This window comes from Pongo pygmaeus, chromosome 1, assembly GCF_028885625.2.
Source record: "Pongo pygmaeus isolate AG05252 chromosome 1, NHGRI_mPonPyg2-v2.0_pri, whole genome shotgun sequence".
Classification (NCBI taxonomy): domain Eukaryota; kingdom Metazoa; phylum Chordata; class Mammalia; order Primates; family Hominidae; genus Pongo; species Pongo pygmaeus.
Genome location: NC_072373.2, coordinates 78,759,542 through 78,783,601, shown reverse-complemented (window position 1 = coordinate 78,783,601; position 24,060 = coordinate 78,759,542). Strand labels below are relative to the sequence as shown.

At 38.6% G+C, this 24,060-nt stretch overlaps 1 protein-coding gene and 1 pseudogene across 5 annotated transcripts in view; one reads left to right on the top strand and one right to left on the bottom strand.

Annotated features, from left to right (window-relative positions):
- Nucleotides 1-23,590, top strand: part of FMO1 (flavin containing dimethylaniline monoxygenase 1) — a 39,426-nt gene extending 15,836 nt beyond the window's left edge. For 3 of the 5 annotated variants that reach the window (XM_054435812.2, XM_054435793.2, XM_054435802.2), the window contains exons 3-9: nucleotides 2,901-3,089; nucleotides 13,000-13,162; nucleotides 16,397-16,539; nucleotides 18,458-18,657; nucleotides 19,647-20,002; nucleotides 20,775-20,847; nucleotides 22,815-23,590. In XM_054435812.2, the coding sequence (XP_054291787.1) occupies nucleotides 2,901-3,089; nucleotides 13,000-13,162; nucleotides 16,397-16,539; nucleotides 18,458-18,657; nucleotides 19,647-20,002; nucleotides 20,775-20,847; nucleotides 22,815-23,157 (1,467 nt within the window). In that variant the 3' untranslated portion in view covers nucleotides 23,158-23,590. Of the gene's footprint in view, nucleotides 1-2,900; nucleotides 3,090-4,325; nucleotides 4,444-12,999; nucleotides 13,163-16,396; nucleotides 16,540-18,457; nucleotides 18,658-19,646; nucleotides 20,003-20,774; nucleotides 20,848-22,814 lie in introns of those variants that run through there. The other 2 variants (XM_054435820.2, XM_054435826.2) reach the window with 2 other exon arrangements.
- On the bottom strand, nucleotides 8,570-9,215 carry LOC129011662 (high mobility group protein B1-like; annotated as a pseudogene).
- Nucleotides 23,591-24,060: the final 470 nt, after the last annotated feature.

The window sequence follows — 24,060 nt, the reverse complement described above, 5'->3', positions numbered from 1 at the left end:
TTTCACAACAGGTTTCAGTGTTTCCTGGAAGCGCTTCATCTTTCTGCCTTGAAAATTATCTTCCTACGTTTTGAGAAACAGAAGGGTTATTTTTCCCTCTATTTTTGTTAGTTCATTGGCCTTAAGTTCTCATAAAATAAATGGTTCCCTGGCTTATTCAGTTCCAATGAATTGCTGATATTTAAATATGCCATTACAAAATGCTTTAAAATTTTTAATTTGTATATATATATACACACACAAATTTATATATAGAGAGAAAAATTATATTTTGGGTATATTGAGTTAAATAAAATATACTCTTAAAATTAATTTCACTTGTTTCTTTTTACTTTTTCAATGTGTCTACTGGTAAATTCAAAAGTGTTTATGTGGCGTCTATACATCCTATTGGGCATCCTAAAGCACTCTCACTCAAAATATGGTCCATGGGCCAGCAGCATCTGCATAGGAGTTTCTTATAAATGCGCAGTCTCCAACAGGGGCAGTGGCTCACGCCTGTAATCTCAGCAATTTGGGAGGCCGAAGCGGGCGGATCACGAGGTCAGGAGATGGAGACCATCCTGGCTAACATGGTGAAACCCCGTCTCTACTAAAAATATGAAAAAAAAAAAATTAGCAGGGCGTGGTGGCGGGCGCCTGTAGTCCCAGCTACTCAGGAGGCTGAGGCAGGAGAAAGTCGTGAACCCAGGAGGCGGAGCTTGCAGTGAGCAGAGATCAAGCCACTGCACGCTAACCTGGGCGACAGAGAAAGGCTCAGTCTCAAAAAAAAAAAAAAGAAAAAAAAAAGAATTCTTAGAAAAATGAAAATGACACAAACAAAAAATACAAAATGTAAATTTGAAATTTATAGAGTCGGAAATTATAAAATTAATTTCAGTAAGTGTCATTAAACAACATAGATATAAGGGAAAACAATTAAAAAATGAACACATTGTTCTTTGAAAGTGTGCACATAGGCAATTGACACAGAGAGTCAGCATTACCCTTGTAACTTTTTGCCAAACAAATATTTTGTATGAAATTGCAGTTCTCCATGTTAAACACTGGTAGACACATTTTAGATACACATTTTTTATATTACTATTTAAGGTTTTTAATATGACAATTAATCTTGCTTCCTGGTTGTCAATTTACCTAATCTGGTTTGAATGGATGGCAATGCTCTTTGCAGGGCATAATGTATATCTAAACTATTTCTAAACATTGCTTAACAGCAGTCAAAGTAGAGAAAGGAGGCTCATAGAGGTATGTTGATTGAAATGAGGAAGAGATTTTTAAACCAGTCTCAGCAAGTTCAGGGTATTTTTTTTAACTGCTATCCAAAATGAAACTGATAGTGCTACTTTTTTTTAATGTATCTTCAATCTTTTATCCGTAGCCAGTTCAAATAACTTATACTGTAAGATTAAATATAAATAATCTTTCAATGAAAGAAAATGATTCCAGATTTTATGCACTTTTGGATAACAATTTTCAAAATAACCTTAAAACATCGCACATGATAATACAGTCCTATGGCATATGACTAGTACACAACTCAAACTCATCACACAAGTTAGACAAAAACAAGACTGATTTATATCCTGTTCAACAAAACGGTGTCCACATGCTTACATATTGAGCAATGTCAAATTATTGCTATAAAAGTTTCTAAATGCTTACTCTTGATTTCTGTATTTATCCTGTAACAGACTAGTAACAAACCATTCATATCAGTATTGCTCTGCAGACTATATTTGAATAACACTGCTTTAGATATTCCAGCTGAATAAAATATCAAGATTTAAATAGTCATCTTTCTCAAGCATTTTAGCTGAGTCTGTGTGACAGGTGGGCCGCAGACAAGCAGGTTGTAATCAACTCTTATCAGTCAATGAGATAAATAACATTAATTTAAACCACAGAGATATGTTTATAATTTTGTTATCTGTGATTGCTGTATATTTCAGACAGATACATGAATCTATATATGATATCAATTCATATCCTTTGCAGAAACAGAGAAAGCCCTCTCCATATGTGAGATTTATGTTCATGTTTCTACTTGTTCACATAAATTAAATAATTTTTATTTCACAGGGAAAATGAACTATACATATGCAAGACGGTAAATAATGTTAAAATACAAGAACCTTGCCACTGAAATCAGAATAATCCTCCATACTACTCCCCAAAAGACAGAGGCAATGTATATTAAAGACATTACTAAAACTGTTTATCATTCAACTTTGCAGTAGTCTTATGAGATATTGGTATTTGCTAGTTATTTGAGTAAAAACTGGGGGTGGGAAATTTGTTAGTGCTTTGCCACACACAGTTGTCCAATCTGGAAACCTTTGACTGCTTCCTCTCTCAACCCCTAAATCTAATTGGTTTTGCAATCCTATGTGTTCTACCTTACTGCCATCTCACAAATCTCACCTTTCTGGGTTCCAGCTGTCATTGCCTCTGCTCATGCCCTCATTAGCAATCAAGTGGATTTGTGTATTAGGCTCCTGGCTAGCGCCCCCTTCCTTCCTTCCCAGCTCCCTCTAATTCACCTTTTGTAGAACCAGAGTTATCTTTCCAAAATTTAGAAGTGATATGAATCACTTCTATATTTAGAACGTTCAGTAGATTGGCATAACCTTCCTGTAAAATCCAAATTCCTTAACTTTGGATACAAGATCCTTCATAATCTGAACCATCTTCTCCATAATCATTTCCAGAATACCCCATAAAACCAAATTACCTAGCAATTGTCCATCATTCAAATAAATACTACTTCCTTATTCTCATGTATTTCTATATTCTCCTGTGCTTGGCAATGATACTGTGTGCATCTGGACAGGTGAGTTCTTCCCAGGCTTATTGATGAGCATGCAATGAATGTTCATGTGTGTGCACTGTTTGTACAGGAACATGTTGAAGAAGGCAGAGCCAGTCTCTACAAGTCTGTGGTTTCCAACAGCTGCAAGGAGATGTCTTGTTACTCAGACTTTCCATTCCCAGAAGATTATCCAAACTATGTGCCAAATTCTCAATTCCTGGAATATCTCAAAATGTATGCAAACCACTTCGACCTTCTGAAACACATTCAATTCAAGGTAAGACACAAAACATCAGTTAGTAGTCAGAAAGTATTTCCTACCTATTTTCTCTTACCTGTCCAGCCTAGCCCTGGGCTCTGTAGATGAGATACTAAACTGGCAATATTAATGACACCTGGCTGTATTTATTTTCTCCCTATACTCACTCCCCACTTAAGTAAATCTGGAGGTGGGGGTGGATACTTTGTGTAAAGATTCACAAGTATAAAATTTTAGTTTGCAATACTTATATCCAAGTATCTTAGGGAACCTAAAAAATATCAAGCCACATTTTCAGCTTGGGCCAAATGCCTGCCCACATGGACACTGAGAACTACCAGCCCCCTTCCCCAGTCTCCTGTTTGGTTTTTTGTTTGTTTGTTTGTTTGTTTTTGAGACAGGGTCTCACTTTGTTGCCCAGGCTGGAGTGCAGTGGCATGATCATGGCTCACTGCAGCCTGGACTTCCTAAGCTCAGGTGATTCTCTCACCTCAGCCTCCCAAGTAGCTGGGAACACAGGTGCACACCACCACACCCAGCTAGCTTTTTATATTTTGTAGCGATGGGGTCTCACCATGTTGGCCAAGCAGTCTCAAACACCTGGGCTCAAGCAATCATCCTGCCTTGGCCTCCCAAAGTGCTGGGATTACAGGCATGAGCCACTGCTCCCAGCTCACACTCTCTTCTTGACTATCCTTTTATAGGAATGGACATGTGCAGTGGCCCATACACAAGAGAACCTTGCTATGTGAAAGAAATCTTTTCTAGATATTCTTGAGAATAGAAAAATCTTCGAATATTGTTGTTCTACAATGACCCCTTCCTCTCCCATTTCAGAGGTTGGAGACAGGAGGAAGGTAGTAGGACAGGGACAAATGAATAATATATCCTTTTTGTCCTTTTTTTTCCTTTTTTTCTCTGTTTCCTCTCCAAGAAACATATGAAAATCTATGTTTCCCTTCTCCTTTCTCCCTCCCCTATCAGAGATAAGGATGATGAGGAATTCACAGAGAATTCACAGAAAGCAACACAAATGGAGACATTGACCAAAACAAGTGGAAAATAAAATTTGCATTCACATTCACGACCTTAAAAGTCCTCTGATGTGGTTTGGCTGTGTCGCCATCCAAATCTCATCTTGAATTTCCACATGTTGTGGGAGGGACTCAGTGGGAGGTAATTGAACCATGGGGGTGGGTCTTTCCCATGCTGTTCTCCTGATAGTGAATAAGTCTCATGAGATCTGATGGCTTTATAAGGTGGAGCTTCCCTGCACAAGCTCTCTCTTTGTCTGCTGCCATGCACGTAAGATGTGATTTGCTCTTCTTTATCTTCCACCATGATTGTGAGGCTTCCCCAGCCACAAGGAACTGTGAGTTCTCCATTAAACTTCTTTCCTTTGTAAATTGCCAGGTCTCTGGTATGTCTTTATCAGCAGCATGAAAATTAATACAGTAAATTGGGACCAGTAGAGTGGGGAGGTGGTGAAAAGATACTAAAAAATGTAGAAGTGACTTTGGAACTGTGGAACCAGCAGAGGTTAGAACAGTTTGGAGGGCTCAGAAGAAGAAAGGAAAATGTAGTAAACTTTGGAACTTTCTAGAGACTTGTTGAATGGCTTTGACAAAAATGCTGATAGTGATATGAACAACAAGGTCCAGGCTGAGATGGTCTCAGATGGAGAGGAGGAACTTGTTGGGAACTGGAGCAAAGGTGACTCTTGTTATGTTTTTTTGTTTGTTTGTTTGTTTTAAAAAAACCTCTGCAATTATTAGTTTATTAGTATCATCTGGGACTCAGATGTTCAGTATTCCTCCTGAAATTACATAAACAAATGTAAATGGAAAGAATCCAAGTCAAAGTTATATAACAAAACAGCACTCCATCACAAAAGCATGTAAAATTACAATAACACTATTTTAAAATACTGGCACCTTAAGAAAATGATAATCTTGGAAATCACAAAATTGCCAAATTGTTCCCTAAACTGCTAAGCAGATAAACATGACTAATGAATGAGTTTGTTTTGTAAAGAAAAATCATTCAAATAAATTGAATAATTCATACTGAGATGCAAAATTTAAGTGTCTTCTTTCCTCCTATTTGGATTTATGAGGGGGCAAACCATAATATAGGAAAATATACGCTATTTTGAATGTGGCATCTTTGTTTTAAAAGCTGGCCCAATTAATTAAAAATACTTTTAATGGAAAGTCTCATTTCCTGAGCAGTCCATATTTAGATAAATGGGAAAAGACATCTATAGCCAGCATTTTCATAGTCTTCACTGAGACTAATGTCAACAAAAAATTTAATATGGCAGTCTTGTATTTTAAGCTCACGCTTTTGGGGATACATTCTCAGGTCTTCTTTAATGTGGGAACTGCAAAATATAACTGCCATTACATGGTAATGGAAGTTAAAGAATACAGTCCTCATGTAAAGGTTAGAACATACTTTTCTATTAGTCCTTCAAGGACAGACTTTCAAAACGTTTGATTCTAGTAATCCCATGCTTTGAGTAGATTGATTACTCTTCAGTTTGTAAATGTAAGTGGGCTATGTGAAATTTCTTTTTTTTTTTTTTATTTCCAAAACCTGTGAATTTTTTTTTTATTTTTTTTAATTTTTTTATTTTTTATTATTGTACTTTAGGTTTTATGGTACATGTGCGCAATGTGCAGGTTAGTTACATATGTATACATGTGCCATGCTGGTGCGCTGCACCCACTAACTCGTCATCTACATTAGGTATATCTCCCAATGCTATCCCTCCCCCCTCCCCCCACCCCACAACAGTCCCCAAAGTGTGATGTTCCCCTTCCTGTGTCCATGTGTTCTCATTGTTCAATTCCCACCTATGAGTGAGAATATGCGGTGTTTGGTTTTTTGTTCTTGCAATAGTTTACTGAGAATGATGATTTCCAATTTCATCCATGTCCCTACAAAGGACATGAACTCATCATTTTTTATGGTTGCATAGTATTCCATGGTGTATATGTGCCACATTTTCTTAATCCAGTCTATCATTGTTGGACATTTGGGTTGGTTCCAAGTCTTTGCTATTGTGAATAATGCTGCAATAAACATACATGTGCATGTGTCTTTATAGCAGCATGATTTATAGTCCTTTGGGTATATACCCAGTAATGGGATGGCTGGGTCAAATGGAATTTCTAGTTCTAGATCCCTGAGGAATCGCCACACTGACTTCCACAAGGGTTGAACTAGTTTACAGTCCCACCAACAGTGTAAAAGTGTTCCTATTTCTCCACATCCTCTCCAGCACCTGTTGTTTCCTGACTTTTTAATGATTGCCATTCTAACTGGTGTGAGATGGTATCTCATTGTAGTTTTGATTTGCATTTCTCTGATGGCCAGTGATGGTGAGCATTTTTTCATGTGTTTTTTGGCTGCATAAATGTCTTCTTTTGAGAAGTGTCTGTTCATGTCCTTTGCCCACTTTTTGATGGGGTTGTTTGTTTTTTTCTTGTAAATTTGTTGGAGTTCATTGTAGATTCTGGATATTAGCCCTTTGTCAGATGAGTAGGTTGCAAAAATTTTCTCCCATTTTGTAGGTTGCCTGTTCACTCCGATGGTAGTTTCTTTTGCTGTGCAGAAGCTCTTGAGTTTAATTAGATCCCATTTGTCAATTTTGGCTTTTGTTGCCATTGCTTTTGGTGTTTTAGACATGAAGTCCTTGCCCATGCCTATGTCCTGAATGGTAATGCCTAGGTTTTCTTCTAGGGTTTTTATGGTTTTAGGTCTACCATTTAAGTCTTTAATCCATCTTGAATTGATTTTTGTATAAGGTGTAAAGAAGGGATCCAGTTTCAGCTTTCTCCATATGGCTAGCCAGTTTTCCCAGCACCATTTATTAAATAGGGAATCCTTTCCCCATCTCTTGTTTTTCTCAGGTTTGTCAAAGATCAGATAGTTGTAGATATGTGGCATTATTTCTGTGACAAACCCACAGCCAATATCATACTGAATGGGCAAAAACTGGAAGCATTCCCTTTGAAAACTGGCACAAGACAGGGATGCCCTCTCTCACCACTTCTATTCAACATAGTGTTGGAAGTTCTGGCCAGGGCAATTAGGCAGGAGAAGGAAATAAAGGGTATTCAATTAGGAAAAGAGGAAGTCAAATTGTCCCTGTATGCAGGCGACATGATTGTATATCTAGAAAACCCCATTGTCTCAGCCTAAAATCTCCTTAAGCTGATAAGCAACTTCAGCAAAGTCTCAGGATACAAAATCAATGTACAAAAATCACAAGCATTCTTATACACCAATAACAGACAAACAGAGAGCCAAATCATGAGTGAACTCCCATTCACAATTGCTTCAAAGAGAATAAAATACCTAGGAATCCAACTTACAAGGGATGTGAAGGACCTCTTCAAGGAGAACTACAAACCACTGCTCGAGGAAATAATAGAGGATACAAACAAATGGAAGAACATTCCATGCTCATGGGTAAGAAGAATCAATATCGTGAAAATGGCCATACTGCCCAAGGTAATTTACAGATTCAATGCCATCCCCATCAAGCTACCAATGACTTTCTTCACAGAATTGGAAAAAACTACTTTAAAGTTCATATGGAACCAAAAAAGAGCCCGCATCGCCAAGTCAATCCTAAGCCAAAAGAACAAAGCTGGAGGCATCACGCTACCTGACTTCAAACTATACTACAAGGCTACAGTAACCAAAACAGCATGGTGCTGGTACCAAAACAGAGATATATATCAATGGAACAGAACAGAGCCGTCAGAAATAATGCCACATATCTACAACTATCTGATCTTTGAAATTTCTTAGCTGATCAAGATTTTGGATGTTCAGTTATGGATGAAAACTATCTCAACTTAACTTTACCCCCATATGATATGCAGGATGTGTAGACAAAAGCTTTTTATTAGCTAACTATGTGAAAGGATAAACACTGTAATAATTCATGTGATTCAAAATGGGCAAAAGCAAAGACTAGCTTCCCCTCAAAAAGAAAAATTTCAGACCTATGAAAAGGACAACAATACTAATAAAAAATTTGTATTTACTTAGAAGCATTCAGAATATAAACAAAACAGCTGCAACTTTTTTTTTTTTGCAATTACAGAGTGGTATTCAGTTAAGAGAACAACAATTATTTTCTATAAGCTGCATCAGAGACAGCTGAAGATGAAAAAACTACCATCCCCATATATAACTAATTTGTGCTGTGCACCAACAAGAACCTGCTTTAAATTTCCATGCCAATTTACAACCCCCATACTGCACCAGGCAAGGTTAGTGGCTATTGAAAACACCACCAGGACAGGGCTATCTAAAGACACATTCGGTAGTGTGTTAACTTTATAAAAAAAGACACTGTACAGTTTAAAAACAAATCCTACACAGACTTACATTTCAATTTTTTTCTTCAAAAGGAGTGACTTGTGTACAGAGGGGTTAAATGCTTTATAGACAGGAAAAAAAACTGCACTAGAACCAACTTATTCATCATCTTCTTCATCTTCATCTTCTTCATCTTCCTCCTCATCATCATCCTCTTCATCTTCCTCATCTTCCTCCTCTTCCTTCTTTTTCTTGCTTTTTTCAGCTTTGATAAATCCCTTTTTTGCTGCATCAGGCTTTCCTTTAGCTCAATATGCAGCAATATCCTTTTTGTATTTTTCCTTCAGCTTTGCAGCCTTCTTTTCACAAGGCTGCTTGTCATCTGCAGCAGTGTTATTACACATCTCTCCCAGTTTCTTCGCAACATCACTAATGGGCAGGCCAAGATGTTCTCCTTTGATTTTTGGGCGATACTCAGAGCAGAACAGGAAAAAGGCTGAAGGAGGTCTCTTGGGTGCATTGGGATCCTTGAACTTCTTTTTTTGTCTCCCCTTTGGGAGGGATTTAGGTTTTCATTTCTCTTTCATAATGGGCCTTGTCCGCCTTTGCCATATCTTCAAATTTTCCTTTCTCTTTAGCAGACATGGTCTTCCACCTCTCTGAGCCTTTCTTAAAAAACTCTTAGAAGTTGACTGAAGCATCTGGGTGCTGCTTCTTATGCTCTTCCCGACAAGTTTGCACAAAAAATTTATATGATGACATTTTGCCTCTTGGCTTCTTAGAATCTCCTTTGCCAATGTTTAGTTATTTTTCCTCAGTGAGGCACAGAGTTGCCCAGTGCCCATCCGGCTCTCACTTGCCCCAGTGCTGTCTCTATGGAGCTCAATGTACTGCCTCTTCTTATGTTCTAGCAATGAGACTGGTGGCATTTTACTCCTGCCCTAGAGATTTATGGAACTTTGAACTTGAGAGATGATTTAGGGTATCTGGCAGAAGAAATTTCTAAGCAGCAAAGCAATAAAGAGGTGACTTGGGTGCTGTTAAAGGCATTCAGTTTTAAAAGGGAATCAGAGCACAAAAGTTCAGAAAATCTGCAGCCTGACAATGCAATAGAAAAGAAAATCTTATTTTCTGAGAAGAAATCCAAGCCAACTGCAGAAATTTGCATAAATAACAAGGAGCCGAATGTTAATCCCCAAAACAATGGGGAAAATATCTCCAGGGCACGTCAGAGGTGTTCACCACAGCCCTTCCCATCACAGGCCTGGAGGCCTAGGAGGAAAAAGTGGTTTCATGGGCCAGGCCCAGAGCCCCCATGCTGTGTGCAGCCAAGGGACTTGGTGCCCTGCATCCCAGCTGCTCCAGCTGTGGCTAAAAGGGGCCAACATAGAGCTCAGGCAGTGGCTTCAGAGGGTGCAAGCCCCAAGATCTGGCAGCCTCCACATTGTGTTGAGCCTGCAATACAGAGAAGTCAAGAATTGAGGTTTGGGAACCTTCACCTAGATTTCACAGGATATATGGAATTGCCTGGATGTGCAGGTAGAAGTTTGCTGCAGGGGCAGGGATCTCATGGAAAACCTCTGCTAGGGCAGTGCAGAAGGTAAATGTGGGGTCAGAGCCCCCACACAGAGTCTCTACTGGGGCACTGCCTAGTGCAGCTGTGAGAAGAGGACCACCATCCTTCAGACCCCAGAATGTTAGATTCACTGACAGCTTGCATGTGCCTGGAAAAGCTGCGGACACTCAATGCCAGCCTGTGAAAGCAGCCAGGAGGGAAGCTGTACCCTGAAAAGCCACAGGAGCAGAGCTGCCCAAGACCATGGTAACCCACCTCTCGCATCAGTGTGACCTGGATGTGAGACATAGAGTCAAAGGAGATCATTTTGGAGCTTTAAGATTTGACTGGCCTGCTGGATTTCAGACTTGCATGGGGCCTGTAGCCCCTTTGTTTTGACCAATTTCTCCCATTTGGAATGGCTGTATTTACCCAATGCCTGTACCCCCACTGTATCTAGGAAGTAACTAACCAACTTTTGATTTTACAGGCTCATAGGCGGAAGGGACTTGCCGTGTCTCAGTTGAGACTTTGGACTGTGGACTTTTGAGTTAAGGCTGAAATGAGTTAAGACTTTGGGGGGGCCTGTTGGGAAGGCGTAATTGCTTTTGAAATGTGAGGACATGAGATTTGGGATGGGCCAGGGGTAGAGTAATATTGTTAGTCTGTGTCCCCACCCAAATGTCATCTTGAATTCTCACATGTTGTGAGAGGGGCCCAGTGGGAGGTAACCAAATCATGAGGGTAGGTCTTTCCCATGCTGTTCTAGTGATAGTGAATAAGTCTCACAAGATCTGATGATTTTATAAGGCAGAATTTCCCTGCACAAGCTCTCTCTTTGCCTGACATCATCATGTAAGATATGACTTGCTCCTCTTTGCTCCTGCCATGATTGTGATGCTTCTCCAGCCACATGGAACTGTGAGTTCTCCATTAGACCTTTTTCCTTTGTAAATTGCCCAATCTCTAGTCTGTCTTTATCAGCAGTGTGAAAATGGACTAATACATCCTCCTAAACAGATTTCCAAAGAGTATTTTATTCCACTTCCTTATTTTGCAATGGACACAGTAAAAATAAAGCATTATCATAATGAATATATATAACACATAAAAATCTTTTTAATGCATCAAAATTTCTGAATTTGAAGCATTTCCTTTACCACATGCTGCCCAAGACCTTTTTTATTTCGTTGTTGTTGTTTGAAACAAAGTCTCTGTCACCCAGGCTGGAGTACAGTGGCAGGATCTTGTCTCACTGCAGCCTCCACCTCCTAGGCTCAAGAAATTCTCCCACTTCAGCCTCCCAACTATTAATAGCTGGGACTATAGGCACATACTACCATGCCCAGCTATTTTTTTTTTAATTTTTAGTAGAGATAAGGTCTCACTATGCCGCCCAGGGTGGTCTTGAACTCCTGAGCTCAAGCTATCCTCCTGCCTTGGCCTCCCAAAGGGTGGGGATTATAGGCATGAGCCACTGTGCCAGGCACAAGGCCACTTTAGAACAAATTTTAAAAAGCTAGATGTTCACCAAAGTTTTAAAAAGTAAACACAAGGCCAGGTGCAGTGGCTCACACCTGTAATCCCAGCACTTTGGGGGGCCAAGGTGGGTGGATCATGAAGTCAGGAGATAAAGACCATTCTGGCTAACACGGTGAAACCCCATCTCTACTAAAAATACAAAAAATTAGCCAGGCACGGTGGCATGGGCCTGTAGTCTCAGCTACTCAGAAGGCTGAGGCAGGAGAATCTCTTGAACCAGGGAAGCGGAGGTTGCAGTGAGCCGAGATTGCACCACTGCACTCCAGCCTGGGTAACAAAGCGAGACTCCGTCTCAAAAAAAAAAAAAAAAAAAAGTAAACACAAATAGCTAGTACTCAAATGTGATCTGTAGTTGATTTTGTTTGATTTTGCTTCTCATTCCTCTGTATATATTCCAAATTTTTAATGACAAGCTTTTTTTTTTTTGAGACAGGGCCTCACTCTGTTTCCCAGGCTGGAGTGCAATGACACTATCATGGCTCACTGAAGCCTTGAGTTCCCAAGCACAGGTGATTCTCCCAAATCAGCCTCCTGAGTAGCTGGGACTACAGGCATGGGCCACCACATCTGGCTAATTTTTTGTATTTTTTTTGTAAAGATGGGGTTTTGCCATGTTGCCCAGGCTACATATTTATTATTTTTATGATTAAAAATAAATCTATTTTGAAAGATTTTAAACTAACTGAAAATTTACTTTTAGAAAAGACAGTTGCACTACAAATGTAGAAACACAATAAGCACTTCAAATAGTATAAATCAAATAGTGAACCCATTAAGAGGGACTTCAGAAGCCTATATTCTTTAAAAACTTTAAAAAGGAAAGAAAGATAGCAAGCCTCTTGGTCAGTGAATAATTTATCCTTTTAAATTTGACTTGTCTGAGATTTATTGTACATATATTTCCTGAACCAAAGCCCGGTAATCATGGACATGTATGTACTCACTAAGAGCAAAAAATAGATTCTTTGAAATGTGGACTACTCTCAAAAAAATTCAGGCCATAATGTTAGCACTTTTCAGTTGCTTTCTAGTTCTGGAAAAACTTCAGCAACATATTCTATAAAACCTCATGCTAATATACACAGGACCAAATTCATGTTTTCAATTATATCTTACCCATGTATCTGTCAAAGAAATTTTTGTTAAAGAGACAGCCCTGTGAGAAATGAGGTTGCATAACAGAAAGAATAATGAAAAAGGCATCAGAAACTTAGGTTCTAATTCTGATTCTATCACTTTCTGTGAGAATTTGAGCAAATCACTTAAAATCTTTGGATGCCACCACTTGTCTTAGATATCTCTCCAAGCTTAGACTACTTCCATCTAGGGAATCATGATTAGTCCGGTAGCCTGATTAGGTTTCTAGGGTTATACTTATTAATTATGTTTATTCTGTGTTCTAGAACTTTTAAAATATCAATGGTACATCAACTGGCAAGTGCTTAATGGAACATTGACAACTGCTAATCATATCTGTGATTCCTTTTTCAGACCAAAGTCTGCAGTGTAACAAAATGCTCAGATTTTGCTGTCTCTGGCCAATGGGAGGTGGTCACTATGCATGAAGAGAAGCAAGAGTCAGCCATCTTTGATGCTGTCATGGTCTGCACTGGCTTTCTTACTAATCCTTATTTGCCACTGGACTCCTTTCCAGGTACAGCATTTTCTGTAACTAACTTTAAGTTTTCTCGTGGGAGCCATTCTGATGCTTGATTGGTCTGGGAATGAATTCCTATGGCTGTTCCATTAAATAGTTAAAGTTGGGAGGTAGGAGGAGGCTTTTTTTGTTTTGTTTTGTTTTTTTCTAGCCAGCATTTTCTGGCCAGTTTTTGGCTTTCATTTGTTCCAAACAATCTGTGAATACATAAGAGCAAAATGGATAACTTTATAAGCAGTTTTATGCTTTACCAAGATTCAATGTCCCTCAAGTGACTGGTAGCACTCAGAAAGTCTTCGAAGACATGGGATGCTTACACAAGTCATTAACTTCAGCAGCAGGTACACATTGCCAAAGTTGAGTTTAGAGGCCACAAAAGTCAATCTGTGAATAAAGAAAAAAGTAATTTTTTCTATTTGTTCCTTTTATGTGAGTGATAGCAATTAGATTAGAGGTTTACGGCACTGGTCAATAGTCAAGAGGGAGATTAGTCTTGGGAGACAAGTTAAGACATCTTTGGGTCTCAGTTTTCTTATCTGCCTTTTGCAACCATAGTCATGTTAATCTATGCCAAATTTTAACTGGATTTTAATTCAATGGAACAGAAAATGAAATGGTTTGGTTTATTTCATCTATAACAAGCATTCAAAAAGTTAAAACTTTAAGAAACTTTTCTCCAAATCATCTAATGATTGCCTAGAATGATCCCAAGACTCATCTTACCACAATAAATTTATGAACATGCTATGGTTCTGGATCTGCCCCCAGAGGTCACTCAGATAAGGTTAGATTAGGATAAAGTATATCCTGAAAATTGCCAGAGAATAAAATCATTGAATTGGAAAGAACCAAGTTCAGTCTTCTTCCCAATGCAGGAAATTATTTTTCAGCAATTCTGAGAGAGGCTCCGTAGCCTCTTCTTGAACCCGTTCAATAATGGAATCTCATCATCACAGAAGACAACCCAATTTTTTGTCATTCTTGCCTGCAGAGCAAGGCTCTGAGCAGCCATCCACTCCAAAATTCCAGAAAGGAGTACCTAGTCACTGCAAGAATCCAGAAAGTTCCATGGCATAGGGAGTAAACTACATTCATTCAGCACTTACAGTATATTGCACTAGGTGCTAAGAATATAGAGGTGAATAAGGCAACATGTAACCTGTATTGGAGGAATGAATAGAGTTTTATGGAGTCCAGTGGAGAAATCACAGTCTCCATATGACCTGCAGTGATTCCAATACCCTAAACATACACCTCTCATGGTCCTGGATTTGCCCCTCAAAGTCACACAAGTTTACATCAGATTAAAATAATAAAGCATACCTGAAAGCAATTGAGCCAATATGCTCAGTTTGAGTAGAAGAGGTACGGACCCAGCAGGTATGAATTCTAGCATATACAACCACCTAGCTGATAGTCTTGGGTCGCCCATTTAACTTTTCTAAGCCTCAAATTCACCCACAAATTGAAGAGCTTGGATTACTTTAACCAAGAGTATACATCACAAATCAAGCAAGAAGAGCTCTACAAGGCTTGCAGTCTTTCTTAAAACCCATCTTATCAACCACTACCAATTTAAAATCCCTGGCTAAATGATTAAGGAGTCTTTGAGCTCTAAAATTCTGTAATTTTAGACTTGAAGAGGAGTTCTCTCAACCTCTCTATCTCCTGACTTACAGCAGACTTGCTTAGATGGCACATACTCCTTGCGATGGTTGTTAACTGTCAAAAAAATTCAAATTCACTGAAGATATTTAAAAATATGTATCACAAGCTCTAGAAGCAATTCCAGAGAAGGTGCGCTAAAAAGTCTTAGTAAAAATAATAGGTATCACAGTTAGAATAAACGTATGATTTCCCAAGATGACTACTTTTATTATTCACATATATATATTCTGCTATTTACCTTTTTTCTTATTTATATTATAAATTTTTTTCTTAGATAGGACATTCTGCTACTTACTAACACAGCCACATTTACCTAATGTAAGTTCTTACTCTGTCTTCCTGTGAGATAAGAGAAAGTATTAGTCTGTTAAGAGACAGCCACAGAGTCTCATTTTTGTCTATTTGTGACCCCCCAAAACAAAGCCTATCCAAAGAGAATCTAAAATAACATGAGATCCAGAGATAATTCTATTTTCTACTTAGGCTTTCCAGCTCTTTCTTCTCAACAGTTCTCTGATCCATATCGGGTTCCTGTGCTGAGTAAATATGGGAACTTAGTTGCATCCTTGCTAAATTCCAAATGCTCTGTGTTGTGGTTAGGTTTTAACTTGGATTCGTGTTAGATTTCTACTAATTCAAGGTGAGCTAAAGAGCCAGCAGGCCTTGTAAGGCCACTCCCCACAAGTATATACATTTTTCCCCTGAGAATCTAGAGGTCTTATTACTTTTTTTAGGAAAAAAGAAGTTCTTTGTTTAGCACATATTACTTCTGATTATGTAATGTTGTCTTAAGAGTATTTTCTGCTTACATTATTGCTGTTAAAAAAAAAAAAAGAGTATTTTCAAACCTTCTCCATTCATGTGATGTTTCAATAAGATTCAGCATCACCGCCTAAGGTATCCTATCAAGTTAGCCCAGTAGATTGAATCCTGGTGTAACTGACATCATTCCTTTTTCTCTGAGCCAACTCTGGCCGACCCAGCAAACTCAGCCTCAGTTACAGTCAGTCACCAAGTGAACTTCCCCAACTAACACGAAACTTTGTGAATAGGGACAACATTTTATTTATCTTATTCCCCCCATACCATCTAGCACAGTACCAGGCACATAGCAGTGGTCAAAAAGTTTTCTGAAAAGAGATACTGACTCACAGTTCCCTTAAGCTTCTTTGTCCTTGCTCCTTGCTTATGAAAAGCTTATACAAATCAAGTATTAATCAATAGAATATTATTGTCCTATTGACTTTTATCAACCTTTAAAATGATAATGACTCCTTATACTTTTGCTTAATATATCTTTATGCCACAATATTTCAGCTCAGTAGTTAACTATCTAGTAAGTAAAACTGGAGGCCTATCTAGTGAGATGGAGTAATAACCCCCATTAAATAATTACCTGCCAATGTCTTGTAAAGTCATGTATTCATATTTTCTCAAACTTGAGAATACTAGTAAAAATGACCAAAATCATCTGTCAAAAGAATGTTATCAACTGAAAAATATTTATGTTTCATTCACTGATCCTGTAAATTCTCTGTGTGACTTCTCTTTGATTTTCTATAGGTATTAATGCCTTTAAAGGCCAGTACTTTCATAGCCGGCAATATAAGCATCCAGATATATTTAAGGACAAGAGAGTCCTTGTGATTGGAATGGGAAATTCTGGCACAGACATTGCTGTGGAGGCCAGCCACCTGGCGGAAAAGGTACATTCCTGATGTTACTGGGTGAAGAGCTTTATCTTAAGATGCATGCCTCAAGCAAATGGTGTTTGACACCACGATAAATGTTAAAGGAATAAAATGCCTCACATGCAAACAACAGATTACTAAGGAATTTAATTTTTACTGAATGTTCACAAATTTTTCTACGAATTACAGTTGTCATCTTCCCTCCAAAACCAACTTCTCTGACTTCTTTTTACTTTTTTTTTTTTTTTTGTCATTTTTCCCAGCCATCCAACAAGAGCTACAGGACATATTTCTTCCCTACTCAGTCCCATAGGTCAGAAAATTCTACCAACTTTTTCCTGCTACTATCTCCCATTTGCCCCTTCCTCTCCTTATTAATTACCAACACCCTCATCAGGTCCATGCTACCTCACACTGAGGATATTGCATTGTCCTCCTAATAATAGTTGTAGAAATAGTTAATATTTATTAGGATTATTTTGTGGCCAGCACTGCACTAAATGTGTTTTTACTGCACTACTTTAACCAATCATCAGAACAAGCCACTGAAGTGGGTACTGTTAGTATCCTTGACTGCACATGAGGGAACCAAGGCTTAGAGAAGTTAAAGAACCTGCCTAAAATCTTATCACTAGCATGTGGCAGAGCCAGTTCTCAAACCCAGGTCTCTTTGACTCAAAGCCTATGTTCCTAACTATCCTCTTCTACCTCCTACCTTCAGGCTTCTCAAGGGTTTTGCCCTGCATTTTACTCTTGCCTTGTACCACTACCCACAGGTCACTGCCACCCACAACAAGCCATCTAGACCCCAACTACCAACAAACAAATCCTCAGAAAAGCCTGCTTTCATTATAGCACTCTCATGCTGAAAAACCTCTAATTATTCTCTTCACCTGAAAAAAAAAAACTGCAGATGTAGTAGCTCTGCATCAGAGAGTTTTCTATAATCTGGACCAAATCTGCCATTTTAATTTTAACTTCTATTTCTTGCATGATAATCAACTGTAGCGTTTTCCAGTTCCTGTCTTTAGTTCCCCTTTGCTCACGCTACCGCTGTCTCTTCTTCAGAGCCCCTTTCTCTTCTATTACAATCTAGCTTTACCTTCCCAGATATCTCACTCCAACACGAAGTGATCTCTCCCTATTCAGAATGTAAGTAATATTGTAATTTGCACCCCTCAGTTTTCACTTTTAAATTCTTAATATTGCAAATTACCTTTTATCATATATATCTTCTTTTCAACTATGCTGTAAACTCATTGAGGGCCATTCAGCTAACTAATATATACTAGTTGCTGGCTCCCCAGTTTGGTGGGGGAAGAAACAATCTGTTAAATCAGCTGTTTTGTATCAGCAAAGTAACAGATTGCTTAACTAATTATTTTCTTTGTAAACAATTGTAAAGCAAACTCCTTACTGTGTAAGTACTAAAACTATTCGCTTCATGAATTCAGTCAACTGGTAAACTCAAACAGCCAATGTTAAAAAGAACAAATACCAAAAGTAATTGTAGTACTGAATTTTGCTGTCCTTTAAGCCAATGGTTTGCACTGAAACTCTAGACAACTCTGATACTGCCATTCCCTGTTCTTACTGCCTACAATGATAGTGAGCACACAAACTAGCAATCACCTGTTCATTGTTTTCTTACATAGACTTTAGGTCCCTATGGTTTGCTAAAGGCTGGCAGATAATAAGTATTCAATAATATGTCTTAAGGCATTTTAATACTCTAGATGCTCTGAATCCTAATCTCAAAAGGATTAACTTTAAAATAGAAGTTAGAAGAACCAAGACTATCTTGTCAGGGATGTATTTTGAGAGTGGCAGACTTTTCAGTGCCTTTCCATTCATGACACTTCTTGAATCTTTGGCAGAACCAGCCAGCCGTGTTCACAGTGTCAAATGAAGGGATGTCTTTGATTGCTTCCAGGTGTTCCTCAGCACCACCGGAGGGGGATGGGTGATCAGCCGAATCTTTGACTCGGGCTACCCATGGGACATGGTGTTCATGACACGATTTCAGAACATGTTGAGAAATTCCCTCCCAACACCAATTGTGACTTGGTTGATGGCGCGAAAGATAAACAACTGGCTCAATCATGCAAATTACGGCTTAATACCAGAAGACAGGTAAATATAATGTGACTGCCAAGGGCTTTTAGGAAGAAGGAGCCTCTGCCTTTCCAGCAGCCTATGCAAGCCAGGCAGTACCACAGCAACATGGCTGAATGTATTGGAACACTTGGTACAAATTTGCTTGATAATAACAGCTAACTGTTCTTAAGTACTCAGAAAGTGAAATTATGTATTTCACCTTGTCAGCAACACTTTAAGTATTATTATAATAATCCTTTTATTATGGAGAAACTGAAATAGCAAAATTCAGCCATTTACCCAAGCTCACTGAGTAGTAAGTGAACTCCGTGACCTTGGCAAGTTACTTGATACTTAGCTGTAGCAACCAAAAGAGAATGATTTGTCTATGACTTTGTTGACAAAAGAAACACACTTGCCTAGTTTCACTGTGCGGGAAAAACTGAATCCCATAGTTGCCCCTCACCATCTCTCTAATGGTAGAACCTTCTTCCTGTTGTCAAGATTGACCTTGGCCCAAAAAATGACTTGGCTTATACAAGATCAACTCACAAAGTGTTTGTCTTGTGATTCCAAAGGTATAGCCAGAAAAAGACGATTCTGCCCTTGTTCCTTTAAATACATGCATGTTTCCCTTATACAACTTTTTCCGAAGAAGAGACTAGAGCTTTCAGAAGTTCTCATCCAATCTAGAAGTCCCTGGTTTCCCTTGTAGCCCTTCAGCTCTCAGCCCTCTCTAGAATGACAGTGATAGATGAATGCTAAAATCAGCAAGAGAAACAGAAGCTAGAGAAGGTGGTGGCTTCCTCCTCAGGCTTCCAAACTCTAGTAAATGGCAAGCATATTTTACAATCCTTCTTGAACATTCATGAATCCCCTTCCACTGAAGTAACATCTCCCAAGACTTGCAGCAATTCCTGTCCAACCAAGAAGAGAGCCCCAGAAAGAGAGAGGAAGGTAAAGAGATGGGAGAGCTGGCTGTATTGTTCTCTGACAAGTCTCCCCCCGTTCATGTTTTTGTTTAGGACTCAGCTGAAAGAGTTTGTGCTAAATGATGAGCTCCCAGGCCGCATCATCACTGGGAAAGTGTTCATCAGGCCAAGCATAAAAGAGGTAAAGGAAAACTCTGTCATATTTAACAACACTTCAAAGGAAGAGCCTATTGATATCATTGTCTTTGCCACTGGATACACATTTGCTTTCCCCTTCCTTGATGAGTCTGTAGTGAAAGTTGAAGATGGCCAGGCCTCACTGTACAAGTATATCTTCCCTGCACATCTGCAAAAGCCAACCCTGGCCATTATTGGCCTCATCAAACCCTTGGGCTCCATGATACCTACAGGAGAAACACAAGCTCGGTGGGCTGTTCGAGTCCTGAAAGGTAAGTGTAAGAAATAGCAGGGCATGTGTTTTTGGTTTGCCATGTGATTCTGGATACTGGAAATGTTGAGACTATTATTCCTCTGGCTTCTATTTAAAATAACAGAATCTTTAAAAGCAGGATGCATTCTATTGTTTGCTGAATTATACTGTCATAATGATTTGTTCCATTACCGCATAAATGGTATATCAGGGGTCAAAAATATAGGCTGTAACTATGTCAACTGTTATATTTTTTCTTTTTTATTTTTAAGAGACAGGATCTCACTATCTTGTCCAGACTAGTGTGCAGTGGCTATTCATAGGCATGATCATAGATTACTGCAGCCTCAAACTCCTGGTCTCAAGCAATCCTCCTACCTCAGCCTCCTGAGTAGTGGAGACTACAGACATGCACACTGCACACAGCTACCTGTTATTTTGACTAAAACAAAAATGACAGTTAACAGTTCTGTCAGTTGACTGAATCAACTGGCTCAATTAAAATTTTTAAACTCAAGCAACTGAGTGACAACATTCAGCCAAACTAGTTGTGAGATTCTGCTATATCAAATAACTAGTGAGATGACCAGATGCTTATCTTTTCAGCTGATGGCATTATTACCAGGAGCATACAACCAGTCAGCTCAGGCTGCTAACATTTTTGCCAGAAGGACCAATGAGTAGCTGGTACTAGACATGAAAGGAGAGCCATAGTAAAGCATCTTTATCCATAAGTCAACAGCTAGACCTAAACTTAAGTTGCATTTGGGGTTTTTATTTTAATCCTACAGGTGTAAATAAGTTACCACCACCAAGTGTCATGATAGAGGAAATTAATGCAAGGAAAGAAAACAAGCCCAGTTGGTAAGTTAACTACTTAATGCACCCTTTTTAAATTATAACTGAAAGTAGTTAAAAAAAAAAAAGAAAAAGAAAAAAAAGAAAATAGCAGACAGATGAAAGTTACATTGGAGAAAAAAAGAAGCATCTGAGACTTAGAAGAAAAATACTAGGAGAGCCTATTTAAGAAGAGAGAAGGGAAAGGGGAATTTAGAATTTTTAATGTCCCCAAAGTCATCACTTCAGCCCATGGTTTTCTAGCATCACACAGAGTTTGGATTCCAAGTCAAGTGCTACATAATTAATCCTAATCTACCAGGTACATTATTCAATATTTTATCCATAATCAACAGGCAAGCAGTTGTACCTATTTACTCTGACACTAGAAGTGTCTGCTCATTCATTCATTGAACAAGTCTTTATCAGTTCTATTGTTTTTATTCAGAGTGTTGCTTTTGCTCTTCATTTATAATTGGCTGGAAAAAATGAAGAAGAAAAATAAAATTTTGTAGTATGTGAAAAATCATATGAAATGGAAACCATACTGGCCATAAATAAAATTTTATTAGAACACAGCCATGTTTATTCATTTACATATTGTCAATGGCTGTTTTTGTGTTACAGTACCAAAGTTGTTTAGCAGTTGAGATAGAAACTGTAATGTGGCTCTCAAGGCCTGAGACATTTACTGTCTGAAAAAATGGCCTTTTTCAGAATAAAGTTTATTGAGCACTTCTCTATGGGAAAGGTTTCCACTTATGCTGTGCTCTGTGGCTACCACTCAAGGCTACAGACAATGGAAGACTGATGGCCAGCAAAGTAAGGAGTCTTGGCCCTCCCCTCTCACTCTCAATCCAACCAAAACATTTCTGATTGTACCCACTTTGTTTTATCTGTTCATCTGTTCATCTGTTATCTGTTCATGTTTCTGCATTTGATATACATTTTCACTTGAAATAAAGGTTCTGTGGCAAAAAAAAAACCCAGCAAGTTTTAAAATCATTGCATCTAAGGAACTTGTTATCACTCCCTTATTCATATATATTCCCAAACTTCAAGGGTTGATCTATCCTTGTCAAGGTACTAAATTCCAAAACAATAATAGCATTTTAGATGTCTCTTCTTTATCCTCAACCTGGGATATGATTGGATTTTCATTATGGAACTCCAGTGTAATAGATAACTAATTAGAACTGCTATACAATGAAAATCTTGTCATGCATGTCAGCAAACAATTTTAGGGGCCAGGTGCAGTGGCTCATGCCTGTAATCCCAGCACTTTGGGAGGCTAAGGCAGGAGGATCATTTGAGCTCAGGACTTTGAGACCAGCCTGGACAACACAGCAAGCCCCCATCCCTACAAAAAAAAAAAAGTTATTTAGGCATGGTGGCTTATGCTTGTAGTCCCACCTATTCCTGCCAGGAGGATCGCTTGAGCCGAGGAGTTCAAGGTTGCAGTGAGCTATGATCATGCCACTGCACTCCAGCCTAGGTGACAGAGCAAGACCTTGTCTCAAAAAAACAAAAAAAAACAAAAAACAAAGAAAAGAAAAAAAAAGTTAATTAATTAATTAAAGCCTAATACCAGCATTTCAGAGAATTATACCCTATAGGTTTTTGTGGCTTTTCACATTATGCAAATCACTAGATTTGTTATTACTGAATAATGGAATTTTATAAAGATTTAGAAATTTTAAAATATATTTTCCTCTAGAAATTGCTAATTATTTCACAAAAGAACTAAGATGTATTATGAGCACTCAGAGTACCCATTAAAAGCCATATGTATAAAATATCTTTTGAAGGGACTCATCTTGATTTAAGAAACAGAAGGAGAACGTTAGATAGGTAGGGAAATAAAGGGGAAAATGCAGAAACCATCCCAAATTCTGCAGCAGTATTTGTTTGCTTTGGGCACTTGTACTTGTTCTAAGATTATCATTATTAATTTTTTTGTCTTCACCTTTTCCCCCAATCTTCCTTTTATAAAGGTTTGGCTTGTGCTACTGCAAGGCTTTGCAATCAGATTATATCACATACATAGATGAACTCCTGACCTATATCAATGCAAAACCCAACCTGTTCTCTATGCTCCTAATGGATCCACATCTGGCTCTGACCATCTTCTTTGGCCCATGCTCACCATACCAGTTCCGCTTGACTGGCCCAGGAAAATGGGAAGGAGCCAGAAATGCCATCATGACCCAGTGGGACCGAACATTCAAGGTCATCAAAGCTCGAGTTTTACAAGAGTCTCCATCTCCCTTTGAAAGTTTTCTTAAACTCTTTAGCTTTCTGGCTTTGCTTGTGGCTATTTTTCTGATTTTCCTATAAGTAAAAGATTTCCTAAATGGAAGATGCACAGAGTAGATTTACAATGCTCCAATTCCTTTCTTACTGCAGTATTGCCTTCACAGTTATAAACCGTATTCAAATAGTAAAGGCCACCCCGTCACTTCCCTGGCTGGCCCCAGGGCTACCACTGGTATTCCTGAGCCTCTCCCAGCTCCACTATGTCTAATGCTAGAGAATGATAACTAAGATTTCTGTGCATTTGAAGGTTGTTGGAAAGTTACAGGTTCATTTTAGAAAGAAAGCTGTTCTTGACAGCACTCTGAGCCATGATACCTCTTTCCCATATAAACTATTTTCACAGATCTCAACTAAAATCCCTTACTTCACAAATGATTGTGTTGTGCTGAAATGGTGCTCTTACAGTATTGGCTTATTAAAAGTAAAAAATAAACCTAAAAATTGATTGTTTTAAGTGATCTTTTGTTCTCTTATTAAAGGTTGGGAAAAGGGAGAAAAAGATGAGGATTCTATGAATAAAGCTTATAAAAGGATAGGGGGTTCAATGAGTTACTTTGAGAGTTTCCCAAAGGACTGTACCTGCCTGGGACTGCTCGTTCCTCCAGAACACTCTTTATAACAAAGCTGTTACTCCAGCTGGCCTCCCAAAGACCCAAATCAGATTCCACAGAAAACCACCACCTCCATGGGCTCTTAGAGCCAGCCTCCAGCAGCCAAAGGAAAAGCCAACCTGCTAAGATCTTCCTTCACAACCGTGTTGTAAGAAGCAAATGGAGCTGCCTCCTTTTAAAGAGTCAATGAGAACTAACCAAATTCAATTGGAATTCATTAGATAAAGAGCACAGCCAAGAAGCTTTTAATGGAGAGAAAGCAGGGAGAGGGAAAAAGGGAAAGAAAAAGAGGAACAAAAGCAAACATCATGTC